This window comes from Pithys albifrons, chromosome 5 (assembly GCF_047495875.1).
Source record: "Pithys albifrons albifrons isolate INPA30051 chromosome 5, PitAlb_v1, whole genome shotgun sequence".
In the NCBI taxonomy this organism is placed as follows: Eukaryota; Metazoa; Chordata; class Aves; order Passeriformes; family Thamnophilidae; genus Pithys; species Pithys albifrons.
In genome coordinates, this window is record NC_092462.1 from 26,388,155 (window position 1) to 26,413,478 (window position 25,324).

At 46.2% G+C, this 25,324-nt stretch overlaps 1 protein-coding gene across 10 annotated transcripts in view; it reads right to left on the minus strand.

Annotated features, from left to right (window-relative positions):
- Positions 1–6,979, minus strand: part of LEF1 (lymphoid enhancer binding factor 1) — a 70,023-nt gene extending 63,044 nt beyond the window's left edge. For 2 of the 10 annotated variants that reach the window (XM_071555127.1, XM_071555123.1), the window contains exons 1-3: positions 6,083–6,520; positions 5,178–5,241; positions 3,572–3,705 (exon numbers count right to left, since the gene is read on the minus strand). In XM_071555127.1, the coding sequence (XP_071411228.1) occupies positions 3,572–3,705; positions 5,178–5,241; positions 6,083–6,292 (408 nt within the window). In that variant the 5' untranslated portion in view covers positions 6,293–6,520. Of the gene's footprint in view, positions 1–3,571; positions 3,706–5,177; positions 5,242–6,082; positions 6,522–6,677; positions 6,771–6,842 lie in introns of those variants that run through there. The other 8 variants (XM_071555119.1, XM_071555118.1, XM_071555120.1 and 5 more) reach the window with 8 other exon arrangements.
- Positions 6,980–25,324: the final 18,345 nt, after the last annotated feature.

The window sequence follows — 25,324 nt, forward strand, 5'->3', positions numbered from 1 at the left end:
GAGGAAGATGTAGCTAGGGAAGCAAAACCCTCTGAGAGTTTGTAGCCACTCATTTTTGTAATTTCTATCCTCATTATTCCTTCTTTTCACATTATTCTCACAATTTCTCCTGGGATGTTAGCTCTTCAAGACAGGAACTACCTCTGCACCCCCTGCCACACACAAACAGTATCCAAAATATGGGCTAGAGGGGTCCTGCATTGTTCCTAGCATTCAAACACTCTCAGCAGAATTCCTCATCGTTTTCCAAGGATATGCTGTGTTTTGCAAGTTGCTGTAAGATGTTTATAGATTGTATCCTCCGACCTATTTAATATGTCCAGCCGTTACAAAGAAACAGTTGAGCCACCAAGGGACAAACACAGACCCCAAGAGCACACAAAAGGGAGGTTGCAGAAATCCTTTTTTTCCATAGGAAGTTTAATTCATGGGAAATGAGGAAGAAACAACGACAAAATGATTTTCTGGATAAATTTACAACATGGAGAAATGATTCTTCTTTTGGCACCTCCTTTGTTCCCACGTTCCCATCAAACAGATGAGAAAGGTTTGCCACCCCAAAACTAGTCTTGTTAACCAAAGAGTAAGAAAAAACCCACATTTAGAAAACAAGCAGATGTCTCCATCTCCCGTCGTCAGTACCCTCACAATGCTAAGAAACCACCAGAAGATATCTCGAGCACACAGGATGCACATTCACCAGGTGTTACTGCGGTTTTAGTACCATCACATGCCACTTCTCCTGCAGCCACCCAAACCAACTGCTTTGCTTTTCCACTTACCCAGCTATCTGATAACAATACATATTGCGGCATGAGCCTTGTACCTGAACTTAAAATTAACACTTTCCTACTCCTAAAAATACAGAAGTAAATCAGTTGCCAGTGAAACATTTAAAAAAAAAAAAAAAAAAAAAGAAGAAAGGAGGGAGGAGGAGAATGGGGAAGACAAGACCATTTCAATAAAAGGAGATTTTGGAAGATTCTAAATCCTTGTCATATATCCTCTTCATTCCAAAACCTGCACTGAAATTACACTTCAGTGTCCTTCCATATTTTATTAGACAAGTTGTGTCTGACTATAGATTTGTACTTTTAATTTTACAAAGCAGGCTTGTAAAGCATTTGCCTGCTTTTAAAAAAAGAAAAGCTTTTTTTCCTCTCTACATATGATGATTAAAGTAACTTTTTTCCCTTTCCAACAAAGCTTTGCTGTCCCTCCTCATAGATGGTCCTTGTCCTATCCCTGGACGCCATTCCCCAGGGGTGCATCCCCTGGGGCAGCTTGCAGGCAGCAGGTCCTTCCAAAGTGGAAAAAAGATTCAGCGCCCCAGGGCGGCTTTTTAATCCTGGCTAACACCTCCAGGCAACAGATGCATCAACAAGAAAGGTCTTTGTCATGCAAATAGCAGGGGCAGGTACACACCATGCACAAATGGCTGGGGACTGACACCCCAGGGGAGACCTCCACCTCAAGTGCTTGATGATCTCAGCTGCTCCGTGCCCCCCAGCACCGACACGCTGTCCTGAAAAGGGGAGCCAGAGCAAACCCGCAGGGCGGTGGTTGGGATCCCACAAACATAGGTAAGCAGCAGCGCGCGGTGCTGGAGCTCTGGTAAGCCATGGAGCAAGCAAGCATGTCATCTTCTGGATGCGGCGTTTTGATCTCACGCGCATTAAAACCCAACTGTCAGCTAGGAGACTAACAAAGATTATAGTTCAATTAAACAAAAAAATTATTTAATAACTCAAGCGTGTAGCTTTGTGGTTAAACTAAAAGAACTCCAGGCTTATGTCAACATTGCAGCACTGCAACAGCACTATTTTACTGAAATAGCAGTGCTGCTCTGACATGCAAGAGCTGCACTGAACCAAATTAGCCCCTCAGATGTTCAGCAGGCAGCTTTACAATTAGAAAGAAGATGCATTTAGCTCCCTTCCTCCCCTCCAGTCTACCCACGAAGGTCAGTTCTCCTCAAGTACCTGAGACAACAGCCTCTGCAAGATGATATTCTGAGAGCACGAGGTCAGATCAGTAAAGAGCGACAGACCCATGGCACACATACGTGGAGAAAATCCTCAATGAATAATTAAATTGGATTTTGTTGTTCAAAGCCATGCACCCCCACTCAGGAGTTTCTTAGGAAGGTAACATGGGAACGAAGGGCTACAAAAAAAGTCTGAAGCTTCCCAGTCCTCAAAAAGGCTGCTTTGAGTCTCAATGCCCTCTTGAATAGCTGCATCCTTTTCCCCACAATACAACCAAATAGAAGTTTTTTGTAGAACATGTACAACAAAAATATCAACAGACCATGGTCATCATGCTTCACTCTAAATGGCTGTAGGCCTCTGAACCGAAATGTATACATACAAAACTCCAGAGCTATAGAAAGAAATATATTGCATGAGTTTTTGCATTTTTCAAATGCAAACACTGACATACAAAAAGATCAGATCCCTGCATTTCCCAGTGCCAAAGTGCCTTGTCATTCCAACTCCAAACATAACTAATTTAACATGTTTTGCTGACAAATTATCAATACAGATCAGGCTCCCTTCTTTTTTGTTTTTGCAGTCAAATGGTGCAATTCAGAATAAAAATTAGGAATGTTGGAGAGCAAAACAATGCCAGTTATTTGACAGAGACCTCCAAGTAAAAGCCTAAGAGCAAGTAAGAGAGAAAACTGCTTTATCAGAGGGAATTAACAGCATCCAAGTTCTCATATCACAGCATACACAATAGCAGCAGCATTTTTTCAGCAGGATGCCTACAAGCAAATTGTTTCCCACTCCTCTCCAGTTCTACTAATATAATTTCCACATCTCATTTTAACATTGCCTCTTCATTGCTTTATATGTATACCAAGAGGTTTACAAAAAATAAATGGGAATTGACTGTCCAAAATTAAAAGTACATTAAAATCCATCAAACATGCATGTACACCAGTGGAAACAGAGGGACCAACCTGGAAGAATCAGTGCCCACCACAATGTAAAGGAAAGCTGTAGCTACTGTATCATGGTTGATATTAATTCCTCAACAACCATTTCACAATTTGTGGCTGAAGATATAGAATACGTTTCAAAGCACTGCTGCCAGATAGATAGAACCTTCACAAAGACCAACTGATGGCAGAAACAACTATCAATCAACAGAGAGCAATGGCAAAAAAAAATCTTCTCATCTTTCTGACATGCAACTTTAGCAGTTCTGCTTCCTTGATTTTCCTCAACAAATGAAAAGTTAAAGCCAGAACATTCATATCTGCCCCAGTCACTACAAAGACAGCATTTACATAATTCTGCCACACATTATCCCACAGTTGTAAACCAGGCCCCCCCCCCTACAAAGTCCCCAGTCCTGTTCACAGACATTAATCTCAGCTTTTCCACTGTGATCACGACCAACACTCCTAAGAGCTCTCAAACTCCACTGGACAGAGGCTCTGAATAGCAGAAGCTCAACCTTCGTAACTGAAGCTATCCATAAAACCCCGCTGCAAAAAGACTCTGAGGACCAAACGGGAGGAAATTCAGCTTGCCAAAACCAGTTTTTGGAAGAGATAACTCACTGTTCTGGGGATGGGTGGCGACAGAGATCCATTAGGCATGTATGGGTCGTTATTCATATTTGGCATCATGATATACCCAGAATAACCAGAGTATGATGGTCCTTTGCTGTATAAGCCACTGTCTGGATGCTTTCCTATGGAAAATGAAACAACGATTACATTATTCCCCATATATGCATTTCTTGTGAGTTAGAGCACTTAAACAGGTACTGTGTATATATAAAAACACTGCATGCAAATGTTTCCTTACTCATGGAAATTACTGCTGACCAAAAGCAGTCCAAAGCAATTTGTAATAACATCTTTTAAGGAAGAGTTAATTCTTAAAGGAGTAAGTACTATCCATAAAGAGTTTATGTTTATAATACAGAACTGCCTCAGAGGAACCAAAATATTTTGCTAGTCCCCATTCAAATCAAGGCAGAAACATCAGCCATGACAACACATTTCTCAAATATCAGTTTTCCTCAATTTTATACATGCCTCTAGGAATTCTGCATTTAGAAATATTGCCAGTATGGCTTTCCAACATCGTTGTTAGGAAAGGCGGGACAAACTAGTGATAACTAGATGTAATAATTTCCTTCTCTTACTGAGCCACTCTGTGCAGCAACCAATTCATTCTGGCTATGCTCACTGGGAACAATTAAAGGGCAGAGGCTGGCTTGGAAGGCAACTGTAACAGTTTGGGAGAGCACATATGACACTACAGTCAAGAGAGGAGCCAAGTGAGGGAGGCTATGTGGTGGGAAAATAAAGTATTTGGGTCCAGGTCCTGCAAATGGGAGTGAACAGCTCTCCCAGCTATATGCCCATTCACAAAGATACTATTTGAAACTGAGGTTTTAGGAGGATGCAGGTCTGAAAAGTGTCCAGAGTTGAACAATTCTCCCTCACTGTCAAAATGCTGTGAGCATGGACATCATTGCTTTTAGGCTGTTTAATCACAAATTTGGAGGGAGATCATTACAGAGTCCTGCAAAGCACCAGGACTGAACTCTATCTGTCTTCATATGGAATTTATGATCTGGTTTAGCTTGTGATAATAAGTATTTAATTTTAAACATAGTCTCTCATCCTTCACAGCACACATTCTTTGCATGCGTGTCCAGCTTCTTAAGTGATATTCAACAAAACTCTGCTATTTCCTCTGTCCTCCTCAATTAAAATTAACCAGCTGGCACATTAAATAAAGCAAGAGGTCTGCCCATGCTTAGATTTGGAAGAGGAGATTTAAGTGACAGACTTTGGTTATGAGAAAAAAAGCAGAGATTTTCTGAACACAACTCTGCACTGTATGAGTGAAAAGATAGATGTGTTTAAGCTGATATCCTAAAAATAGGTATTTCTTCAGTGAGGATCCATTTGGCCTACTTATCAGTTTCTAAACAACTGAAATACCATTTGGTCACTCAAGATAAACGTGCTGCATGTTCATCTCCTTTTTAAATGCACTTTGAAAGCATGCTGGCATTCCTCTTCACCAAAAGGTAGTAAATTTACATTTCCCATAAGAAATCAAGTTCCAGTTTAATAACTGTGTGGATGCTCACAGAGGGACTAATAAGAAGGATAATTTTGACTGTCAAGACTGTGTGCTTCTCACCTTCCTCGGGGTGTTCTCTGCCTTTTTCATGGTAGGTATCCTGTGCTTGAGTCTGCCTGGAAACCTGACCGCAAGGAATCCACCGTCAGAAAAGAAGAAAAAGAAGACAAGTTATTGTACGGATGTACCTTTATCGATTACAGAACTACAGCTTCTTGAAGGAAGAAAAAAGTTATAGAATTAGATAAACATCTTTGTTTTTCCTCATAAGACTCTTGGAAGGCCACTGTACCAGAAACGTTTGTATAAATGATCGTTTTATGACAATGTGAATAACTATGAGGCTTTGCGAAGCCTTTCTCGAAGCAGCACCCTGCATTTAACGAAAGGGGCTAATTTCTGGAAAATACTTGGAGCTTCGGAAGTCAAAACACTCTTGATAAAAACCTAACAAAATTATTAATAATGAAAATCAGGTTGCCTTACCACATCTTTGGGGGGGGGGGTAAGAAAAAAAAAATTTTTTTTAAAAAGGCAGGTTCCCCACTCGCCCTGAAGTTGTTTTAGCGCCGGGAATTTCTTCCCAAACAGTTTTATGCAAATCCCTTAAAGAGTTTACGGCTAATGCTCCGACCCCGCTGATTTTACTGAACAAATTTCATGGCTGCTTGAGGTTTAATACCACCGCACCGTCGGGGGACTCGCGGCAACTTTCTAGTCCCGGACCGAAGCGCGGAAGCGGCCACCCCCTCCAGCCCAATACCGGGCGCGGCGCCCGACCGGCTCTGCCCGCCGCACCTATGGAGACGGGAATTGGGATGGGATGATTGCTATTTTTTTAGGGGAAATATAGAAAACAGGGTTTTCCTCAGTGCCCCGCCAAGGCTCCCTCCCTCGCGGCGGGGGCCGGAGCCCCCCGGCATCCCGCGCCCCCTCCGCTCCGCGCTGCCCCCGCGGCCGCGCACCTCGTGCCCGTTGGCGCCGGGGGCGATCTCGGACTCGTTGACGAGGGAGGACTTGATGTCGGCCAGGTCGCCCTCCTCCTCGGGATGGCTGATCTCGGCGAAGATCTTCTCCTTCTGGGGGTCCCCCTCGTCCTTGAAGGGGATCATCTCGTCGGTGGCACAGAGCTCCGGGTCCCCCCCTCCGCCCCCGGCCCCCGGCAGCTGCGGCATCCTCACGGCAGCGCGGCGTCTGCTGCGGCCGCCGGCCCGCCGCGGGAAGGGGAGCGGGAGGAGCAGCGGGGGTAGGAGGAGGAGGAGGGCGGAGGAGGAGGAGGAGGAAGAGAGAGAAGAAGGAGGAGAGAAGAAGGAGAAATCCCGTGAACTCCTCAGGGTTGCTCTCGGCAGCTGGAGACTCCTGCCTGCCTGCTTGCCCGCCCGCCCCCTCGGGGCCGAGGTACCCCGGTTACCACACGGCACAGAGCTCTCGGGGACCCTCGCCCCGACGCGCCGCACGGCCGGAATAGGTTGAAATACACCCGCCTGTGTCCCGACCGCGTCGGGGACCGCCCCTCAGAAGACCCGGCCCCCCCTTCACCTCCCCGGGACCCGGGCTCACCCGGGGGCTGAGGGAACGCGGAGGGAGCGGAGCCGGACCGAGTTTCGCCTCCGAGTGAAGTTGCCACCACCCCGGCGGGACCAAGTTAAAATGGCTGGGGAGAAGCGGGCAGGGGGAGGGGGCGTCCCGGGGAAGGAGACGGCGCTGCCCGCGGCGCGGACCCACCGGGCCTTTGTCCGCCGCTTCGTCCGCGGCTCCGGGCACAGCTGGGTTCGGCTCGGCGGCACCGCGAGGGGCGGGGGGGCCGAGGAAGAAACAGCCCCAGGAGGGAGGGAGGGCAGAAGGGAGGGATGGAGCGGGCGGGGAGGTGTCCCCCCTCCCGCTTCCCTCCGCGCCCGCGGGCAGGGGAAAAAGTTGCCGCGGCGGCGCCCCCGGCCGCCTCCGCGCTCAGCGCCCGGCGCGGGGCCTCCTACCGCAGCCGGCAGACGCGGCGCCCCTCGGGGGGCGGTGGGGCACGGGGCGGCGGCGGAGCAACTTCGGCATCGCTGCCGCCCGCCCTCCGCCGTCGGGGCGGGGCGGGGGCGGCGGAGATGAAAGGAGCCGCCGCCGTGACTGACACCGCGCCCAGGCGGCGGAGGCGGGGAGGGAGAGAGGAGGGGGCCGAGGAGGGGGCCGGGGCCGGGGCCGGGGCCAGGGCCAGTAGGGAGGGAAGGAGGAAGGGAAGGAGGGAGGGAGCGGGTGGGGGGTTGCCCCCGGGCAAACTTTGCTCTGGCTGCCCTGAGTAGCCTCTCCGTGTGTCTGTGTGTCTGTGGGTCCGTGTGTTCTTGTGTCCTTGTGTGTGTCTAAATGCACACGTGTGCGTGTGTGTGCGTGTCCGCGCCGCGGGCACTGCCGCTCCTCTCCCTACCCAGGCAGGAACCCGCCGAGGAGGGCACGGAGACTAGGCTCATCCCCGAGAGAAGGGCGGATAGACCTGCTTTTTTAGGGCTGCTTTGTTGAGCCTTCCCTATCGCCACATGGCGCTACTCCGGTGTGGGAAGTGTGCGAGGGATTGCCTGGGCTCTGCCTGTGCCCGCTTCGGACGAAGGGCAGAATTAAGACGTCCCCGCTGAATCCAGCAAGTGCCCGACAGAAACGAGTAGTAGTCCCCGAGAAATGGGGAGAAACCCGCCGGGGTGAGCGTGTCCCAGTTTCGGACCGGTAAATAGAGCAGTAACGGAGGTTCACCCCTCCACCCCGTTCCGTTCCTCCAGCATCGCGCTGCCCCGTTACCTCCCGGCTGACCCGGTATCGCCCTGCTGCAGGGCGCGAGTACAATTTAAAAAATCAAACAAAAGCAGGCGCTGTACTTGGGAAACCTCAAGATCCTCAGCTTCTATTTTGCGAACGCGATGGGCACACATTTTGCAGGAAACAACTTCCCATGATTTTGGCATCGGAAAGGTGCGCTTGGTGCTTTGCACATGCCCCGTCAGGTTGCTAAACCTTCAAGAATTGGGAGCTAGAGAAACGGGAACTTGTGGATGGTCAATCCGTTTTCGGCAGATGCTGGGTTCGGCGCGGCGGGACTGCCGGCCAGGACAGGGGTGGGCTGAGCGCGGCTGCCCACGCTGCTGCCCGCGGCTCTGCGTCATCCCCCACGAACGAGTAATTAATATCCAGCTGAGAAGTGAGACCTTCCAAACCCCGAGAAAGGGAGCAAGGTAGTGGGAAACGGGAGATGGACTTGCCAAGTCGAACAAGTGCGTGAAATAAATAATCGAGAAAGAAAGAAAGAAAGAAAGAAATTAGAAATGTAACTCCTGTCAAGGGGCTTCATTGGGCAATTCTGCCTGGATGCAGGGAAACCCGCTCTCTCCCGGAGGCGGCCGGAGAGAGGCGATGAGGAAGCGGTTGTTTGGAAAACGACAGACTACTCGGGAATGGTTCGTGAGAGGAGATGCACATCTCCGCATCTCTCCCGCCCCTTTTGCCCTTCCTGGTGCTCTGCGGACACCGGACACCCGGCCCGGGCGAAGCTGCTCCGGGACGGTCCCGTTCTGAAAAAAAACCCTGCGGCGAACGGCTGAGCGTTGCAATCCGCTCCCCCGACGGGCAGCGTGGCCTGGGAGCAGGCAGGGGTCCCCGCCAGAGAAACTGGCGGCGCGGCCACCCGTCTGTTTCATTACCGAGTCCCTCTGGAAAAGCAGCCTCCCCCCGCCCCTCGGCCGTCTCTTCACGTGGGCTGGAGTTTATCCCGGATCGGTTTTTGGTGGAAAGATTTTGAAGGCAGAAAAGGGCTGGAGTCAGGGCGGCGGGACTGCGGGACTAGGGCGGGGGATGCATGTGCGTGGAAGCCCTAATGATTTATGACAAGAAGATAAACTTAGGAAACCTCAGCTCCAAAGTCAGCTTTGACCGGAGACAACTCAGAGCTGTCGCTTTACTTGCAGTCCAGGGGGCTGGGGACGGGTGTACGCCGGGGAGAGCTACGTCCGGGATAGGGTGGTCCCGCTCACTCCCGTCGGGACCCCGCCGCCCTACCCGTGCCGCCGGGAGCGCGCCCACCGCCGTGCCCGGCATCCGGCTCCGCACCGGCTGCCGCGCCGTTGCGTACTGTAACAGGGTTTATTTTTGCAGCTTTAGGTGGGGTTTTTTTTTTTCATTTTAGCGTGGCTTTGTCTTCTCCCCATGGTTTGTTTTTGTTTGTTTGTTTAGTTGTATTTTTAAATTATTTTTGGAGGGATTTTACCTTTTTTTTTTTTTTTGAGGGGGTCTCGGAGTTTTAGAGAGGGTTATGGCTTTTTCTCAAGTTGTGGTTTTTGCATTTCAGCGTTGAGGGGACCAGCACTCCGAGCACTCCCCGACGGCCAGCCCTGTTTGCCCGTCCTCGGGGCGGGCGGCGAACGGGCTGGGGAAACCCATCGCCAGCCCTGGCGCGGCCAAGCACCAGCGGTCGGGGCAGGGGAACGACCCCAGTTCAGAGGTCCAGGGGGGCTGACCGAGGAGAGAGGGGAACCGGGCTCAGTAAGCGGGGCGGGGGGACACACGACACCCTCGCGTGCGAAGCCGCGTCCGCCGCCGGCTCCCCCTATATAGGGGAGGGCGGGAGAGGGGCGGGGCGGCGGCGCCTTTGATGTCCCGCCGGCGGCCTCTTTCATCCCCCTTCGGGCCCCCCCCCCGGGCCCTTTGTGTGACTAAATTTGGCAGGAGCATGGAGGCGCGCCAGGGCGCCCACGTGTGCGCCGAGCTCCCAGCTGAGAGAGCCAGGGTTTTCTTCCGGGTAAGGAGACAGCGGGGGAGATCAAAGAGTTTGGGGAGCTGGAGTCGAAATGTGCTGTGGAAATAAAGTAAAATTAAAAAAAATATCCTCCGGACTGGACTCATGCCAGCTCGGAGGCATGTGAGAGAAGGGGGGATCACATGGTGGGGGGTGGGGGGAACCAGCGAGATAAAAAAATATATTCGTGCAGAGAGGGGTTGTAGTTATTTTCTGAAAAGAAAAAGTCAACCAACGAACCAAACCCCCAATCGTTTTGTTTAAAACCACCGGGCTTTGGAGCCAAGGGGGTTCCGCCGGGAAGTACGGCCCGACAGCGCGTCCACGCACCCGGCCGGGCCGGAGCAGCGCGGCCCAGGGGCAAAACTCCTTCGTGTCGCCTGACAAACCAGCAAACAGCGGCAGAAAGTGCCCTTCCCCGCGCCGAGAGGCCAGTGGCCGCCCGGAGGGAGTCTTTCTAGGCAAGCCCTCCACGGATTTTTGTCCCCCCGGGATGAAATGTCGAGGGTGGTCCCCCGAGGGGTGGGCGCGCTGGGGGCCAGGCGCCTTTTGCGGCTGCCCACGCTGTGCCCTGCGGCTCCCCGGCGGGACAGGCGCGCCCCCCGCTGCCGAGGTGCTGCGCGACTTCTTTGTGCGCTGAGAGGTGCGTGGGTGGCAGAAATCGGGTGCGGGAGGGGAACCCCAGGGACCCCCGCTCCTGCCCTGCACACCCTGTCCACCCCGGCCCTGCGAGGGTGATCACTCGCCTCTGGGCTCCCCCTGCTCCCTATGGACTGCAAAGCACAAAAAAGAATATCATATTTAGAAATTTCTCAAATCAGACTTTTTAGGCGCCTTTTCAAGACAACGTGGCTGAATTATACATGTTCCCTGGGCCTGCATTTGCCACTCCGTTTAGATAATGACCGTGATTTATGTGGAAGTTGAATATATAGGCTGAATTCCCAAATTCCTTCTGAAGCAAATAACTCCTTCTCTGTCAGGACATGGGATGACGAGGGCCAGAGCAGGGATGTGATGATTTGCTCCGGGCTCTGCAGTGTTATCCCTGTGGTCTCCCACACGTGCTGCTGCTGCACAGCGTCACCAGGGAGCCAGCCCTGGCTGCCTTAGGTTGTATGGGTATGTTTAGAAGTACAGACCTGTTCCATCTCTCTGAAACAAGGACCATACTTCTAAGACTTGTTTTTACCCTCTGAGAATAACTGCAATCTTGTGTTTAAAGAGGCTCACTGCTCCTCTGATGAATGCCATGGGAAAAACTGTGAATAACAGATTAGGATTTTTCGGAGGCAAAACCCAAAGTGTCCACCCTCACTCCTGCATTGTACCTGGCAGATGATCCCTTTGGTGGTGCAATCCCTTTTCAGTGCTTTTACAAACACAGTGTCCAGATAGCTGGTGTGCCTTTGGATTTGGGTCCAGGTTTGGGTTGCAGACATAGTGATCCACAGCTCCATCACCTGTGTTCAACTGCTAACTGATTTGGGTCACTTGCTGTGGTCTCCAGACTATGCTGAGGCTGTTGGGTGCCAGATGATGAAGCAGTGATGCCAGTTCCTGGTAGCTCTGGGGAAACTTAGTTGTGGTATGGAGAGGATTTCTCATTGCACTTATGATCATTTCTGTCATGGTGGCTAAAAGGGATTCTTTGCAACAGTCAAGTCAAGAGGATTCTGCTGAGTGAAGGGATCTACTTTGTATTTGCTGCAGATTTATGTTTTAAATGGAAAAAAAAGCCAAAAAGGGAATAATGTGTGCTTGTTTGTGAAGACATTTATTATGAGCCTTTCTGAAATGCAGACTGATTTTTTAAAATTATAACAAAGGGCATCCTGGCTATGTTTCTAGCAGCTATATCAAAGAGTAACTGCACTTCTCATTTAAAGCTACTTTGAAAGAGATCACATGTAATAGGTATTAGGATATTAAGAGTGTATATGTGCTTTTTGCTTTTTAATTTACACATCCAGCTTTCCAGTTCTGGGATGCCATTAATGTTCTTAGCCTAGAATTACTCTATTTAAAGAGCTAGGTTTTCTTAGCCCTTACAACAACATAGGATTTATAAGATTCAAATGAGCAAATCTTACTAGTGCAATTTTACTGTAAGAGCTTTTGTTTAGAGAAAGGTATTGGAGGCTCAGATCTCACAAATATGTTATCTTGAGATTAAAATAGTTAGCAGTTCAGTGGCTGCTTTCTTATTTTTTTAAGTGCAACAGGGCAAGTGGCATGGTTTATTCAAATAAATGATGACACAAAGTAGCTTGCAAACTAACCCTTACACTGAGCAATGCCATTGCAGGATTATTTCTGATGACTCATCAGATCAGATAATCCACAGCATGTGGATAAAAGGGGAGGCAGGACTCAGAGTCAGAGCTGAACTCAGAAAGCCATGCATGGAAAAATGCAAAATGTGAGGTTAATGTTGTATTAAAGGTAAGACCTGAAAAAAGCACATCATGCTGCCCCCCAGCAGGGATTTTTAGGCTGATATTTTTGAAAGGACCAAAGAGATGTTCAAAGAGAGTAAAGTACAACATCCCCAAGGGGGCCTTTGAAAATCCAAACTTTAGTAGTTTTTTGGACACCACATTTATGTGAAATGCTGGATGAAGAAGTGTTTTATTGCAGAGTAGCACTTTTACCCATTTACGTCAACATTTCCTACTTTCTCTGAGGGGGAAGTTCTGCTCCTGTATAAATAAATGTTATACGTGTCCCAGAACAGATGAGATTTTCTCCATCCTCAAGATCCAGGATGCCGCACCCAGGGGCAGTGCCTGTGGGCAGATTTTCAAAGACCCCTCCAACAGAGTCCTGCTTCTGCTCCTCTAGCTTGGACTCAGAAGAGCTGGTACTTGTCTCACACTGTGACTTCTAGGATGCATTAGTGAAAGCCATGCAGAGCGTTTTGCCAGGGGTTTTGTGCGCATGTCATTGAAAGTCTTGTGTTGAAAACATTTATTTCTATTTGTACTTGCCTGTATAGTATAAAATTTGTATTTGTAGCCCCAAAAGTATATAAAGGTGCTTTGTGGACCAGATGTCCTTCTACAAAAGCCTTTGGCATGGCTATAGCAAGACCTGTTTTGGAAGTCATCATAAACCAGTTGATATATTCTGCCAAATATATAATGAACATGCGAAGCTGACTGTGCACCAGTGTTTCCCTCAAGCTTTTGAAACGGTAACTATTCCCTTTCTGAGCTCCCAACAAAATCAAAGCATCTTGTAATCCTTTGCTTGTTTTTAAGTGACAGTAGTCCTCTGTTCCCTGACAAATATTGCCAGCAGAAGCCTGGTAGCTCCAGACAAGGTCCTTTGAAAGAGGTGGGAGGGGAGGGAGGCTCTGTGGGCAACTTTCCAGCAGCAGCTGTGCACTAACGGCATGGGAGTGTGGGAGGCTACTCCCGGGTTAGTAAGACAGTTCAGCAATGCAGTGAATGTGTGCTCCCAGAGCGTGACTCCTATTTACTTTTTTTTTTTTATTCTCTGACCTCTGTCTGACCAAGTCCATCGCCCATATGCAGCTGGACGGGGAGGGGGAACAGCAGCCAGGCTGTAGCATGGATCTTGCTGCACTCAGTGAAACATGTGGCACTCCCCCCGGAAAAGTGTTTAAGCAAGTAACGAGGTGGGGAATTTTCTTTCTTGCTGAGAAAGTTATTTGGAGGTGGGTCTTATTTTAAAGTACCATCTCTCACTTCCCAGAGAAGTAACTGCCGTTAATTTCCCTTGCAGAGGTATTAAACAGTAACAGCTGAATGCCAGTCAAAGGCAGTGGTATTTGCTAGGAAAGTGCCAGAAGAAGACAATTAGGAGCTTGTGTGAATCTGGGGTGTTGTTCAGAACCTTGTCATCTCAGCATCACAACTTCATGATTTCAGGTCTCGTAATGAACAAAAAATGTTTTCATGGTGACTGAAAGGCATGACATATAGGAACAGCAGTTAGGGCTCACCTTTTGATGAAGAGCAGGATCAGTCTGAGTTTTAGCTGGCCATTTTCCTTGTGTGGGTCTCATGGGCTACTTGTGTCTATGTCCTGAGAAAATGGACAGTTTTGGCTTGCAATTCAGAGTTTCAGAAAGGCTCTAAGGCTGAAGGGAGTAAAGGGCTGGATCAGGGACCTACAGATGAGACAACAAACTCACAAAGAGTGGAAAGACATTAAGGACAGCATGGAGTAGAGGAAAAAAGTATAAGTGAATGGTTGCACTTACAAAAACAAAATTCCCTGTGCAGTGCTGCCCTGAATCTCTCAGACTACTTGTGGTTCCTGCTAAGTTCAGCCAGGGCATGGCTGCTCAACACCTCTAGAAATAAGCCTTGCCTATGGAGAAGGATGGTTTCTGCCCTGCTGAAGAAGGATAATGAGGGGCCTTTTGAGGCTGGCCTGGCTGTTGCAGAGGGTTGAAGCCAGAGTTCAAATTGTCATTCTTTTTGCTCGTCTGCCAAGTCAGGCCATTACACCATGATTGATCAGGCTGATCATGATTGATTCTAACTTGTACATCACCACAGAAAGCTGTGCTTTCTCTGTTGTTTCTACCTCACCTCCTCTCCTGCTTTGTGCTGGTCAGAAGGAAGGAGCAGCTGCAAAATCTGAGTGTCTGGGTGACCCTACAGTCGACAGCTGACCTGACCATCCTTGCCCATGTAGCAAGGCTTTTCAAAAAAAACAAGAGACAAGATGAGACTCCAGATAACAATACTCTTCTTGGCTAAAAGATATTAATAACTTTTACTAAGTTCAGTACCTTTTTACACAATGTGTAATTAAATTATGACGTTTCTTGCTGTAAGATGTTATGGAGGCTGACAGGATGGATGGATTCAGAAAAGGATTAGGCAAATTCATTTTGTCTATGAAACAACCAGTTGGGTACAAGCTCCAGCTTAAAAAGTCCCTGAACCTCCAATTGCAGACAGTAATTCCAGGCACAGGGAAGGTGATGCAGCAGAGGATTGGAAAATGGAAAACTGCAGAAAATAACCCAAATGTGTGCTGTGATGGAAAAGTCAGAATTTGAATTTGCAGCATGGCGTCAGTCACTGGCCTCAAGCTATAACCAAGATTGATACCAGCTGATATATGCATGCCACTACTTTGTTGATAATGAAATAAAACTTTCCCTGGTTTATTTGTCTGTCCCTTGAGGAATTCAGTCTTTCAGACCTCTTTCACAGCCAAGACTACTTTTATTACATTTATTTCCTTTTGCTGGCCATGAAGCATCTAAATAGTGTTTCATTAAAAAAAAACTTTATACAAGAAGGATCAGAAGAGTTCCATGGTATTTATATTTCTTTAAAGAGGGTATCTTTGGCATGCAGACAGGCTGTGGCTTGTCGTTATATGTTAACAAAGGATCATCCATGAAATATTAGCCATAACAGGAATAATATTAGATAACTAGAAAAATTAGCTTTTAATGGGATTTCATGTCATATGTGAGACATTATTTTGACTTTCAGTAACCGTTTCTGTTTTCCCTTGAACACAAGCAAACACCTTGTTATGCTGAGCTCTCTTCCTCTTAAACACCCTGTATTTAGCCCTGATATGGGCATAGGATTCACCAGATTATTTTGCATTAGGAGAGTGCTATCTTTAGTGAGAGCAATTAAGCAAAGGGGCTGCAGGCCAAAGCACTAGAGCTGTATAAGGGTAGCAGAAGCTGTAGATTAAGCTGTATATTAATTGCTTGGTTCCCGACTTGGAGCTATGAACAGTGAATTCTTTAATTTTATGTTGCATTTTTTAAGGTAGTTTGTATTTCACTTAAATGTGGCAGGAACTTTTGTATGTAGATATTAAGATGGTGGAACTAGTATGGATGTTCTGAAAAAACAGCTGGGGGAGACTCCAGAGGTGGATCCAGAGGAAGGATGCAGAGCAGCTCTTGGGGGTGTTCAGGTCCATTGCTTTATGCAAGCTCTTGCACAAGGTTGCAGTGAGCTGGTTTTACTTTATCTGCATCCTGACCTGTGCTGTGGGTTTCATGTTGTGGGTCTGAATGAAGTCTGATTCAGGCAGGAAGGTCTCCCCATCTGCTCGCCACCATGGTTTATGGAGCTGCCCACACAGCTCTGTTTCTCATGGGACACTCTCCAAATTATCAGGTCTCTGCCCCAGAGAAGCTTATGCTCTGGAGAAAGTTCTTATTTTTGAACTTATGTGTATTATCCTCATCTGGGGAAAAGAATTATCCTTCAGCTGGTTCTCATCTCTCAGAAGCTCCTTGTCCTCTCAGTTACATTTTTTTCTCCCTTGTTACTGCTGCACATCCTCCCTATGGACTTTGCCTGCAGTGGGGGAGCCTGCAAGATCCCCTGAGGCTGCTACTAATTTCCAGCTGGGCATCAGGGCAGCTGCCTCTTTCCCAGTGCCCAAGTAGGGGAGGGAGACTCCTATATAATGTTACTTTGTTCATTTGATCTCGACTTTGTCAAACGTGCTTTCAAAACTCCTGATTCTGACCTGGGAAACAGGTGGCACCTTGTAAACCTTTTTAAAGCAAGTTCCTCTCATCTGCTGTGTAATTTAGGCCCCTGTGTTAAATATAACTCAGTGTGGAGCAATGCCTGTAACCATCATGCTTGGGCCAGTGTCTGCATGTCAGTTCAGCCAGGCTCTGCAGAAAAGCAAGAGCTCCCACTGGGCATCCTCCCCCCAGGCTAAGGATCTCTGCCTATGGTGGCTGTCATCTGTCATGCAAGGAAAGGATGATCTTTTGTGCCTTACTCCCATCAAAAGCAGGAATACTCATTTATTAGATGGTAGAGGAGGAAATGGCAGCAGCAACAGTTTTCAGTCTGATTGTGAAATCCATCCTTATCACAGAATCACAGAATGACAGAATCAGTTAGCTTCAAAAAGATCTCTGAGATCACAGAATACAACCTATGACTGAACATCATGCCAACTAGACCATGACAATAAGTGCAATGTCCACTCTTTCTTAAACACCTCCAGGGGTGGTGACTCCACCACCTCCCTGCACAGCCATTCCAATGTCTAATCACCCTGATAATAGACATTAATATAATATGCCATAATTTAGTAAGCATGCAAGAGTTAATATTTAACTTTTCTGCCCCTTTTGTTCAGCCAGGAGCCTAAATATCAGCCACCACCTGGATGATGTGGAAGATGTATAGCTTGAGATTGACCCAAGGTCTGAGCTTCCTTCAAGATTGCTGTGTGGCTGAAGGACCCCGGAGAGTGACATGGGCTTCCATCAGGTCAAGGAAGAAAGTGCCCGTGCCCCGACAAGACTGTTGGATGTGGTTTCGAGGGAAGATGGGTCAGGCCGGCTGAGGACAGAGACCACACAGCATAGTGGTGTGTTTGGCAGAGGTGTGGGAGAGGAGCCTGGGTGGTGGGCAGGCAGTGGGGTGACCCATGCTGCCAGTGGAGCAAGGAAGAGGTAAGGTGGGAAATGCTCAGATGCAACTCATGGCTAAAAGAAGCGGTGTCAAGGAAGACAGATGAAAGAGTGGGGAAAAAAATCCTTGAAAATGGCTTACCAGCCATCTCAGAGCTGGAAAGAGATTCCTACGTGTCCAAGTCTGAAATCAAAGGTTGTTAGAGGCATACAGCAGCCCTCAGTCTGACCACAAGATGTAACATAGCCTTGGTCACTGCCCTCTGGGGAGTCCTTCTGTCCAACCTGGGTATATCAGGGGCACAGGTCCTTTTGCTGTGAAGTTATGTGCAACAGATGAATGGTCAGTATATTGCCCTATGGCAATTTAACTCACTTTAACTTCCTGTCTCATGGTCTTGGTTTTATGAGACTCAAACATGAGGCTGGCTTAAGACAACAAAACAGCATTGACCAAAGCAGAAGTATTTAATGTCAATTGTTCCTTGATAAAAGGGAAATAACCATAACCTCTTGAAGGAGGAGGTCAAGGAGCCAATTGCCAGGGTACTGCTGGGCTTCAGGTCTTGTGCAGAGTTCTTTGGAAGAGGCCACTGACTCATCCCTAATCTCTCAGCCTCCAGCATAAGGGGCAATGAAAGAGTGTCCAGAAACATGCTTTCGGCAGCCTTGGCAGCAATTGCTTGAAATTAAACCCTGCTCATGGTTCCAGAGTCTCAGCTCTTGAAGCAGACCTGTGATATCCTCTACATCTGTACCGTGAGGAACACAGAAGGATTCTGGTAGCCATTGGACACCTATATGTGTGTCTATACGTACAGCATACATGTCCAGGCTGAGCAGCTTGGCATTAATATCTCTATGGCCAAGGCAGTAGCCAAGGTAAGCAGACCCAGGAGGGTCAGGGCCAGCTCTCCTTTGGCTGGGTCAGTGACACAGCTCTCTGCCTTGCTGCAGGAGAAACATTTCCTTCCCCATTCCTTCACTCAGGTGAAGCATACGTGGCACACCTTTCTTGGCAAATGCAACTCTACAGGCCCATGATAGTCACAAATACTAAATATATATGTTATTTCTGTTTGTAAGTGCTGCCTATGATCTTCAGTTAGCTTATGGGGAGCAGGGTGGCAGCCCAGTGGGGCCTCTCAGGGCAACATCACTCACTATAGCCATACAGCACAACACTGTGTGCAGCACGACTTTGGTTTTCAGAGTTGAAAATGTCTTTATTTCAAGTAGATGACCAAGCTGGAAAGTGGTAAGGGATTTTCACAAGCAGAAGATTTCATCCCTCTCTTCCTGGAAAGGCACAATGCTGCTGAATCAGGGCATTTTATTTGTTTTTATCTGCATGCCCTGACTGAGTGTAGTTCTCATAGCTGTGGCAGCCCAGCTAGGCAGCAACATGTGCCTGCCTAGCTGGGCTGATTTATTGGCTGCACTTTTTCTTAGCAATGGAAGGTTTTCTTTGCAAGTTATGCTCGTGCTGGGCTGTACCACTGGCCATGTGTACCTTAGTAGGAGGGTTTCTCTAAACAGTCCACAGCTGTTTAGTAACGGTGACTAAGTCTGACCATTCACATACACCTGTTATCAGCAGGCATTTTTCAGGAATACTGATTTATTTCATTTACATAACTGTAAGAACAGCTCTCTAAGTCTGTAGAGCTTTAAAAGCTTAAACAAAATGAAATTATTAAAAGAACACAAAACTGCTCACTCAACTTTGTGAACCAGCTCCTTCCTCAGAAACCTGCCTCTGCTAAATGCAGCCTATTATTTGCAGTACATGATGAGCCTTTGCTGATGCTGTCCTGGAAAAAGTGAGAAGAGCTTTTCATAAAGCTCAAGTAGCCTCACAGCAACTACTGTACCCTGGAGCCCTTCCTTCTTCAAAGTTCACAGCATCTGACACAGGCACCTCTGTCAGCTGGGATGGTTATGGAGTAGTGTATGCAGAAAAGCTGCAAGCCATTTTGAGAAAAAAAAAGACACCTGACAGGATGATGTCGTGTGGAGGCATCAGAAGCACTCAACAGTAATTGCATGTGCATGATATTTAACAACCACATTTAGGGGTTCTGTTGGCCATTTCCCTTATGTACATGAGGATCTGGCCTACTTTTCTGTTTAGTGTAATGGGTCAAACCATTACACTACCAAATTCTGAAATCGTTTCACAGGAGAGTCGGTCAAACATGCCATCCTATCATGTTCATGTGGGGTTTTCTGTGTTTTAACCTAATAGCATTTTTTACACAAGATTTTGGAGCAGGATTTATTTTCAGTTTCTTTAAGGCAATTTGGAGCCAGAAAGGAACAAAAAAGCCTCGAAACACCAAAGGAAGTGGCGCCACTGAACAAAGGGTCTCTTGTTTGTAAACTTCCATTTTAAAGTGTTGGTGCATATTCTGCTGGAACAGTTTTTCATTTTTCACTTACACAGTCCAGTGTTTTAAATACTAACCTATTCAACAGTCAAGTACTTTTTAGGGCCTTTTGGAGTGTCTTTTCAGTGCTGCCTCTGTGTTTCCCAGAAAGCAGAGCTCTCTTCTCCCCCATGTATCGATCCTTTTAGGTAATGTATCCAATGAAAAAAAGGAGAATGTTCCATTTTGCAGAGAAGCACAGTTAGAGAGACTGAGCTGAATCTGTCCTGTAATCCGTCAAACGCAGAGCCTTCATCACTGAATGATCCTCACCTCATGTTTCTGCCACTTGCAGCACAAGAACAGGACTCTGTTTCAGTAAAATAACAACCAGAAACAAAATTAAAAAATCCCACTCCCTTGCTCTCCTCTCAATTTCCTTTTGAATCTAGACATGGTCTAGCCAGGAGAATTTTTTTCTCTGCCTTTCTACCTTAATATTTCTGTCTGCATTGCTTTGCCTTTCTCTGCCGCCAAAGCTAAGTGTTTGCTGAATTAAATAAACCATGTTGCGTTGACAGAGCTTGTGAATGCTGCCATTGTCACCAGAATCCTTTTGCTGACCTGATCCCAAATGCTAATGCCAACTCTGGTGCAGCAATAAGCCAGCAAGAATCGATCATGCTCATGCTGAAGAGACTAAGAGAATCTCTGAAAAGCATCTTATAGACTGGATTGGTCACCACACAGAAAACTTTGGGTGCGCTATATCTGGTCTGGTTTGGAATCACTCCTGTCTGTCAGAAAAGGTTTTTTAAGTTAATAAATGCTCAACATATTTAAGAAAAGCTCTTCTCATATAGCTGACAAAAAATAGGTGATGATTTCAGTTGCAAGTTCATTAATACTATTGGATTTAATGGATTTCCAGTGTTTGCATCATGAAATAAGGGATGTAAGGATGGAGTAAATGGGTTGTTCCTATCTGTAGGGCTGATGCAATATGAAGTCTCTAACAAGAAAAATTAGAGTAATTTCTAACAAGATACTTTCTTAAGACTTGAAGAGGTCTGAACTTTCAAAAGAGAACTGTAAGAGTTAAAGTCTCCTAATTTTGCATGGCTTAAATGCCTACATGGTGTTGCATGTTCCAGAACCAAATATTACTGAGACGTTCACAGAAAACATTGCATCTATTGTTTTTTGTGTGAAGTCTAGAAACAAAGATGTCTATCTTAGTCTCCAGTTGGTCTTTGTCAAATTACCCAGGAAAAGAGCATCCCATCTCAAATCCCATGCCATTATTTCCTCTGACACTTGTTGTTTCTTCTCCTTTTGGACATGCTGAAAAGCAACAGCAGGAGAAGAGGTGCTTTGGGGAGTTATGGTGAAAAACTGATGGCTCAGACCAGTACTGGAGTTCCAGAAGGGAACTCCAATATATTTGTGTGACACAGCACGGTAGCCTTTTTAGGCAATGTTTTCCTTTTCACTTTGTTTTCCTTTTTGACAATGTAGCACAAAAACCTCAATGTGATTGTATAGAGAATGAATGACTCACTCTGTCTCCGGACACTGTATTTTACTGACATGCATCCTAACCCAGGAACTACAGTCTCAGGCCTGTGGTTTAGGAGAGTCATGCACAACCCAGCACCTGCCTAGAGGAGAAAGGCAGTTTGTGTTGACTTTTCTCCACTCGGCTCCAGTCTGGGCATACCTACAGCTGGGTTACCTGTGGTCTCATGGAAGCACTCTGTCTGTTATATTGACCTTTACCTCTTAGGCAGGGTCCCTTGGCTTTATTGATGTCAAAGAAAGTTGGAGGATACCTAGTTTCTCCAACAATGGGCACTTTCTGTGTGAACTTTCTGGTTTACAGAAATAAGGAGAATTTTATTCTTTCTTCTAAAGGTATGAGGAGAAATGTCATGGTTTATAATCCTTTTAGGTTTGTAAGCAGAAGCTCTGTGCCATCAAGGCTTGCTCTGTTTTGGCTCAGATGTCTCTGAGGATTGCAGGAGAGCCAGCTTCTGTGGGCTTTGGAGGAAATGCAAGAACATGGCAGCAGAAAATCACCTCCTTCCTCAGCCAGGGGAGACAGAAATCTGCAGCTTTTACAAAAATCTCATGTTCAGATGACTATGTCAGCCTTGCCATGTTGGTGACCTGCATAGTTCAGGTTACCATTTGACTCCTGCTATATGAGCAGAGGCTGGTACAAATGAAACTGATAATTCCCTTCCACTGGAATTCAGATTGCAGCTCAGAAGTCACTCTTTAAAAACTCTGGAATAATTATTTCACCTGTAGTTGAAGTTTTTTCTCCAGGCTCGACTTACAGTTTATAAATATGTGAGATAGGAGATTGGTAATTCAGTTTATAGTTTGTATGAACCCTGAAGCTTATGTCAATGCTGTTATCTATTATAGAAATGCAAACATGCTCTTTGATGTGTTATTCTCAGTGACTTGGGAGGATAAAGACAGAATACTCCATGGGCATTTGTAAAAGAAATTCAGAAATTGCAAATCTACTAGGACCTAATAATATATTTTCATTTATTTTTTCCTCCACTGCAATATTCTTGATGACAGTAATTTAAAAACAAGAGAAATATTGCATCTGTCTAGGTTTCTGCAATAGGAGAGCCCAAATTGTTTTCCCTGCTATGCCAAAGCCCTTTGTTTAGTATACTAAACATTTTTTATATTATAGCAGAAGTGAAATTTGGTGCCACAGACCTAGAATTTATTCTGTTGGACAGATTTCCTTGCTATAGGAGCACCTCCTGCTGGCTCTGCACTGCACTGCCCTTGGACTACTTGTATTTCCCAGACTTAAGAGTAAAAAAGAGGAAGCCAAGTGAGGTTTCTTGATATAGAAGAAAATGGTCAGCGTGAAACCAGTTCTGCTGCTGTGAATGGTCATAGTCTGTTTCAGACACATATTATATAGTCCCTAATGGAGTGTTGGTACTCCACTAACTCAATTCAAGGAGTCGCAATACACTCTCTGTTCCCACATTTCCCTCATGACTCAGCTGAAGTCCACAGAATAGCTGGCAGTAAAACTCGGGGATAGGAAGGTAAGAAAGAGCAACAAGACACTGTGCTTGTTTCTGGCACCTTCGACTAGTCCATGACAAATAGCTCTGAATGTTTTTCTACCTGAAATGCTGGTGGTTTTTTGTTTGTTTAAAGAAGGTGTTGTGGCTTTGTGGACATTTCAGTGAATTTTATTTGAAAATATAAAAGCAAAACATTAATGGTCCTTTTTGATTACAGCCACAACAAGCAGCTTTGGTGTTGTGTTTCCAAGCGATTTCTTCCTTGATGGTTTGTTTGTTTGTTTGCTTGTTTGTTTATTTATTTATTTATTTATTTATTTATTTATTTATAGGAAGCAGTTATAAAGTAATTTTAAAAAATAGATAAAGTCAAACTACAAATAATATGTTGAAGCAAGGTGAAATAACCTCTCCTGACCAAAATAATTTTTTCCTTGGAATACTAAACCAATTGAAAATACTTTCTGTCATTTAGATGCATAAGAAAACTAAGTCGAAAATATCAGCATTTCCCCCAGAATGAGAACACTGCCAGCTCTGACATGTTTCCTTTGGTGGTCAAATCTCTTGGGATGGATGGAGTTGGCATAAAGAAAACGTGGCTTGTTCGTTTAAATGCAGTGGGTGGGGAAAATGAGAGAGCAGAGTGTTGTAGGGAGTAGGAGTCAAACAGAAAGTGAGCAGTAAAGATCTGTTCATCTATGCCTATTACTAGTAGTAAGCATTAACCCTGTAGCAGTACTTAAAGTCTTCTGTTATTATTATTCCAACAGTCTATAAAGAGGCTGTTGAGATAGAGCCAGAAAACAGGCACAGGGAGACACAGGCCTTGTCTCTACAGCAATTAAACCTGTTTTACAAAGGAGCAATCCATGGTTTATTACGAAAACATTTCCTTTTTTACTGTCTTATTTTGATATTTTGACACACCCTAATGAAAACCCAGAGTGCCACTGCAATGCCATGCTGTACCCTGTTGTCCTGTGTTGTTTGGCTGTGTGTACCCTTCAGTGTGTTTCTGCAGCCTCCTCCCTTGATCAGTTCTCACCTATGGTTGGCTGGCTGCTCTGAGGGAGGATGCCATAAAGGTGATCAATAGGGTTTAGGTGGCACCCATCAGAAATGCCCACATGTCAGTCCAGACAGATGCTCAGCTTGGGATAGTGCCCATGGACCTACACCTGGTATGGCACACATTTTACATAGACTAAAATTGGAAATATTGTAGAAAATTGTTTAAAACTTCTCTGGAGCTATTTTGGGAAGTCTGCCCACTTGTAAAGCCAGACTTCTTTTATCTCATAGGAACTGAAAGGCAGAAGAAAATTATGACTAATATTTTTTTTAAGTATTAGAAAAAATTACCTAACCTCACATATTTGGAATATCAGAATATTACCATTTGAGGCTGTGATTTTCAAAAGAGCTTATGGGATTGTGGCACCCAGACCTACTCCTGCCTCCACTGAGATGCATATTAATTTGCTATCAACTTCCATGTGAGGGATCAAAACTCTTCAGCTCTCACTGAATTTCCCTGGGAGTTTGGTGACTGTTGCAAAAATCCCAGCTCAAGCCTCCTCACCCTCACTTTCCTTCTAGGGGAAAATTCAGTGCTTATTGTAAAAATCCCAGGCTGAACAACCTGATAACTCCTGGCTTTCAGGGCAGGAAGGAAACACTGTGCATCCTGCCCAAAAAAACAGCAGCAATGTCTCTTCTCCTATTCAGGGGGTTTTGACATTTTGGCCTTAGTTACATCCCTCAAGCTGGACAAATAATGACCTGTCTGAAGCTTGTGATGCGTTTATGCTGTTTGAGGATCAAGAAGAATCTATGTCTGGGCAAGAGAAATGAATACTTGATCTATCTGTAGTGATCCATTTCTGTTAAGTAGGTACTGTTTGAAAGGTGCCCAGAAATACTAGGTTCATGAGCTGGGCTAGGGGCTGAAGGTGGCTGGGGCAGTCACAAATATATATTTGCAGCCCATTTCAGTGCCACTGGCACACAGATGCCTTTATCTTTCAGAGACGAGCACCAATGTATGCAGTGCTCCATACGAAATTACTGCCCAGTGGCTTTGCTACACAGCATGGAATCATCAGCTGCCACCAGTGCAATGCTGCAGGGGCAGAGACACTCAGTTTTACACATCTAAAGATGAGAGTCTCGTGTGTGAGGGTGCTGGCATGCATGGACGTTGGAGTGCACACCTCGCTGCATGTCACATGCATGCAGGTAGACAACAGCAACAAGAACGACTGATTGTGGAAGAAACATCATCTTTCCCCCAACAGCTACAGGTCTCTGTTTAGACAAAATAATGCTTGTGTATCAAACACATAAACCAGCCGTGCTTGCCTGTGCTCTTGGAGCAATGGTAATTACATGGATTTTTGGTCAGTCCTGTCATATTTACTCCACTAAATTGATTAACCTATGTAATGAGTACAGGACTGTGACCAATACTGACCCCACATCAAAGCCTGGTGTTGCTGCTGTGAGCTGACCTGAATTTTAATTGTTCAGTAGGCTTTGTAATTAAACCACAGATGTGCTAAAGAAGAGATTAGGCATTTTAGCTGGCAGTGTATGCATTTTTTCCC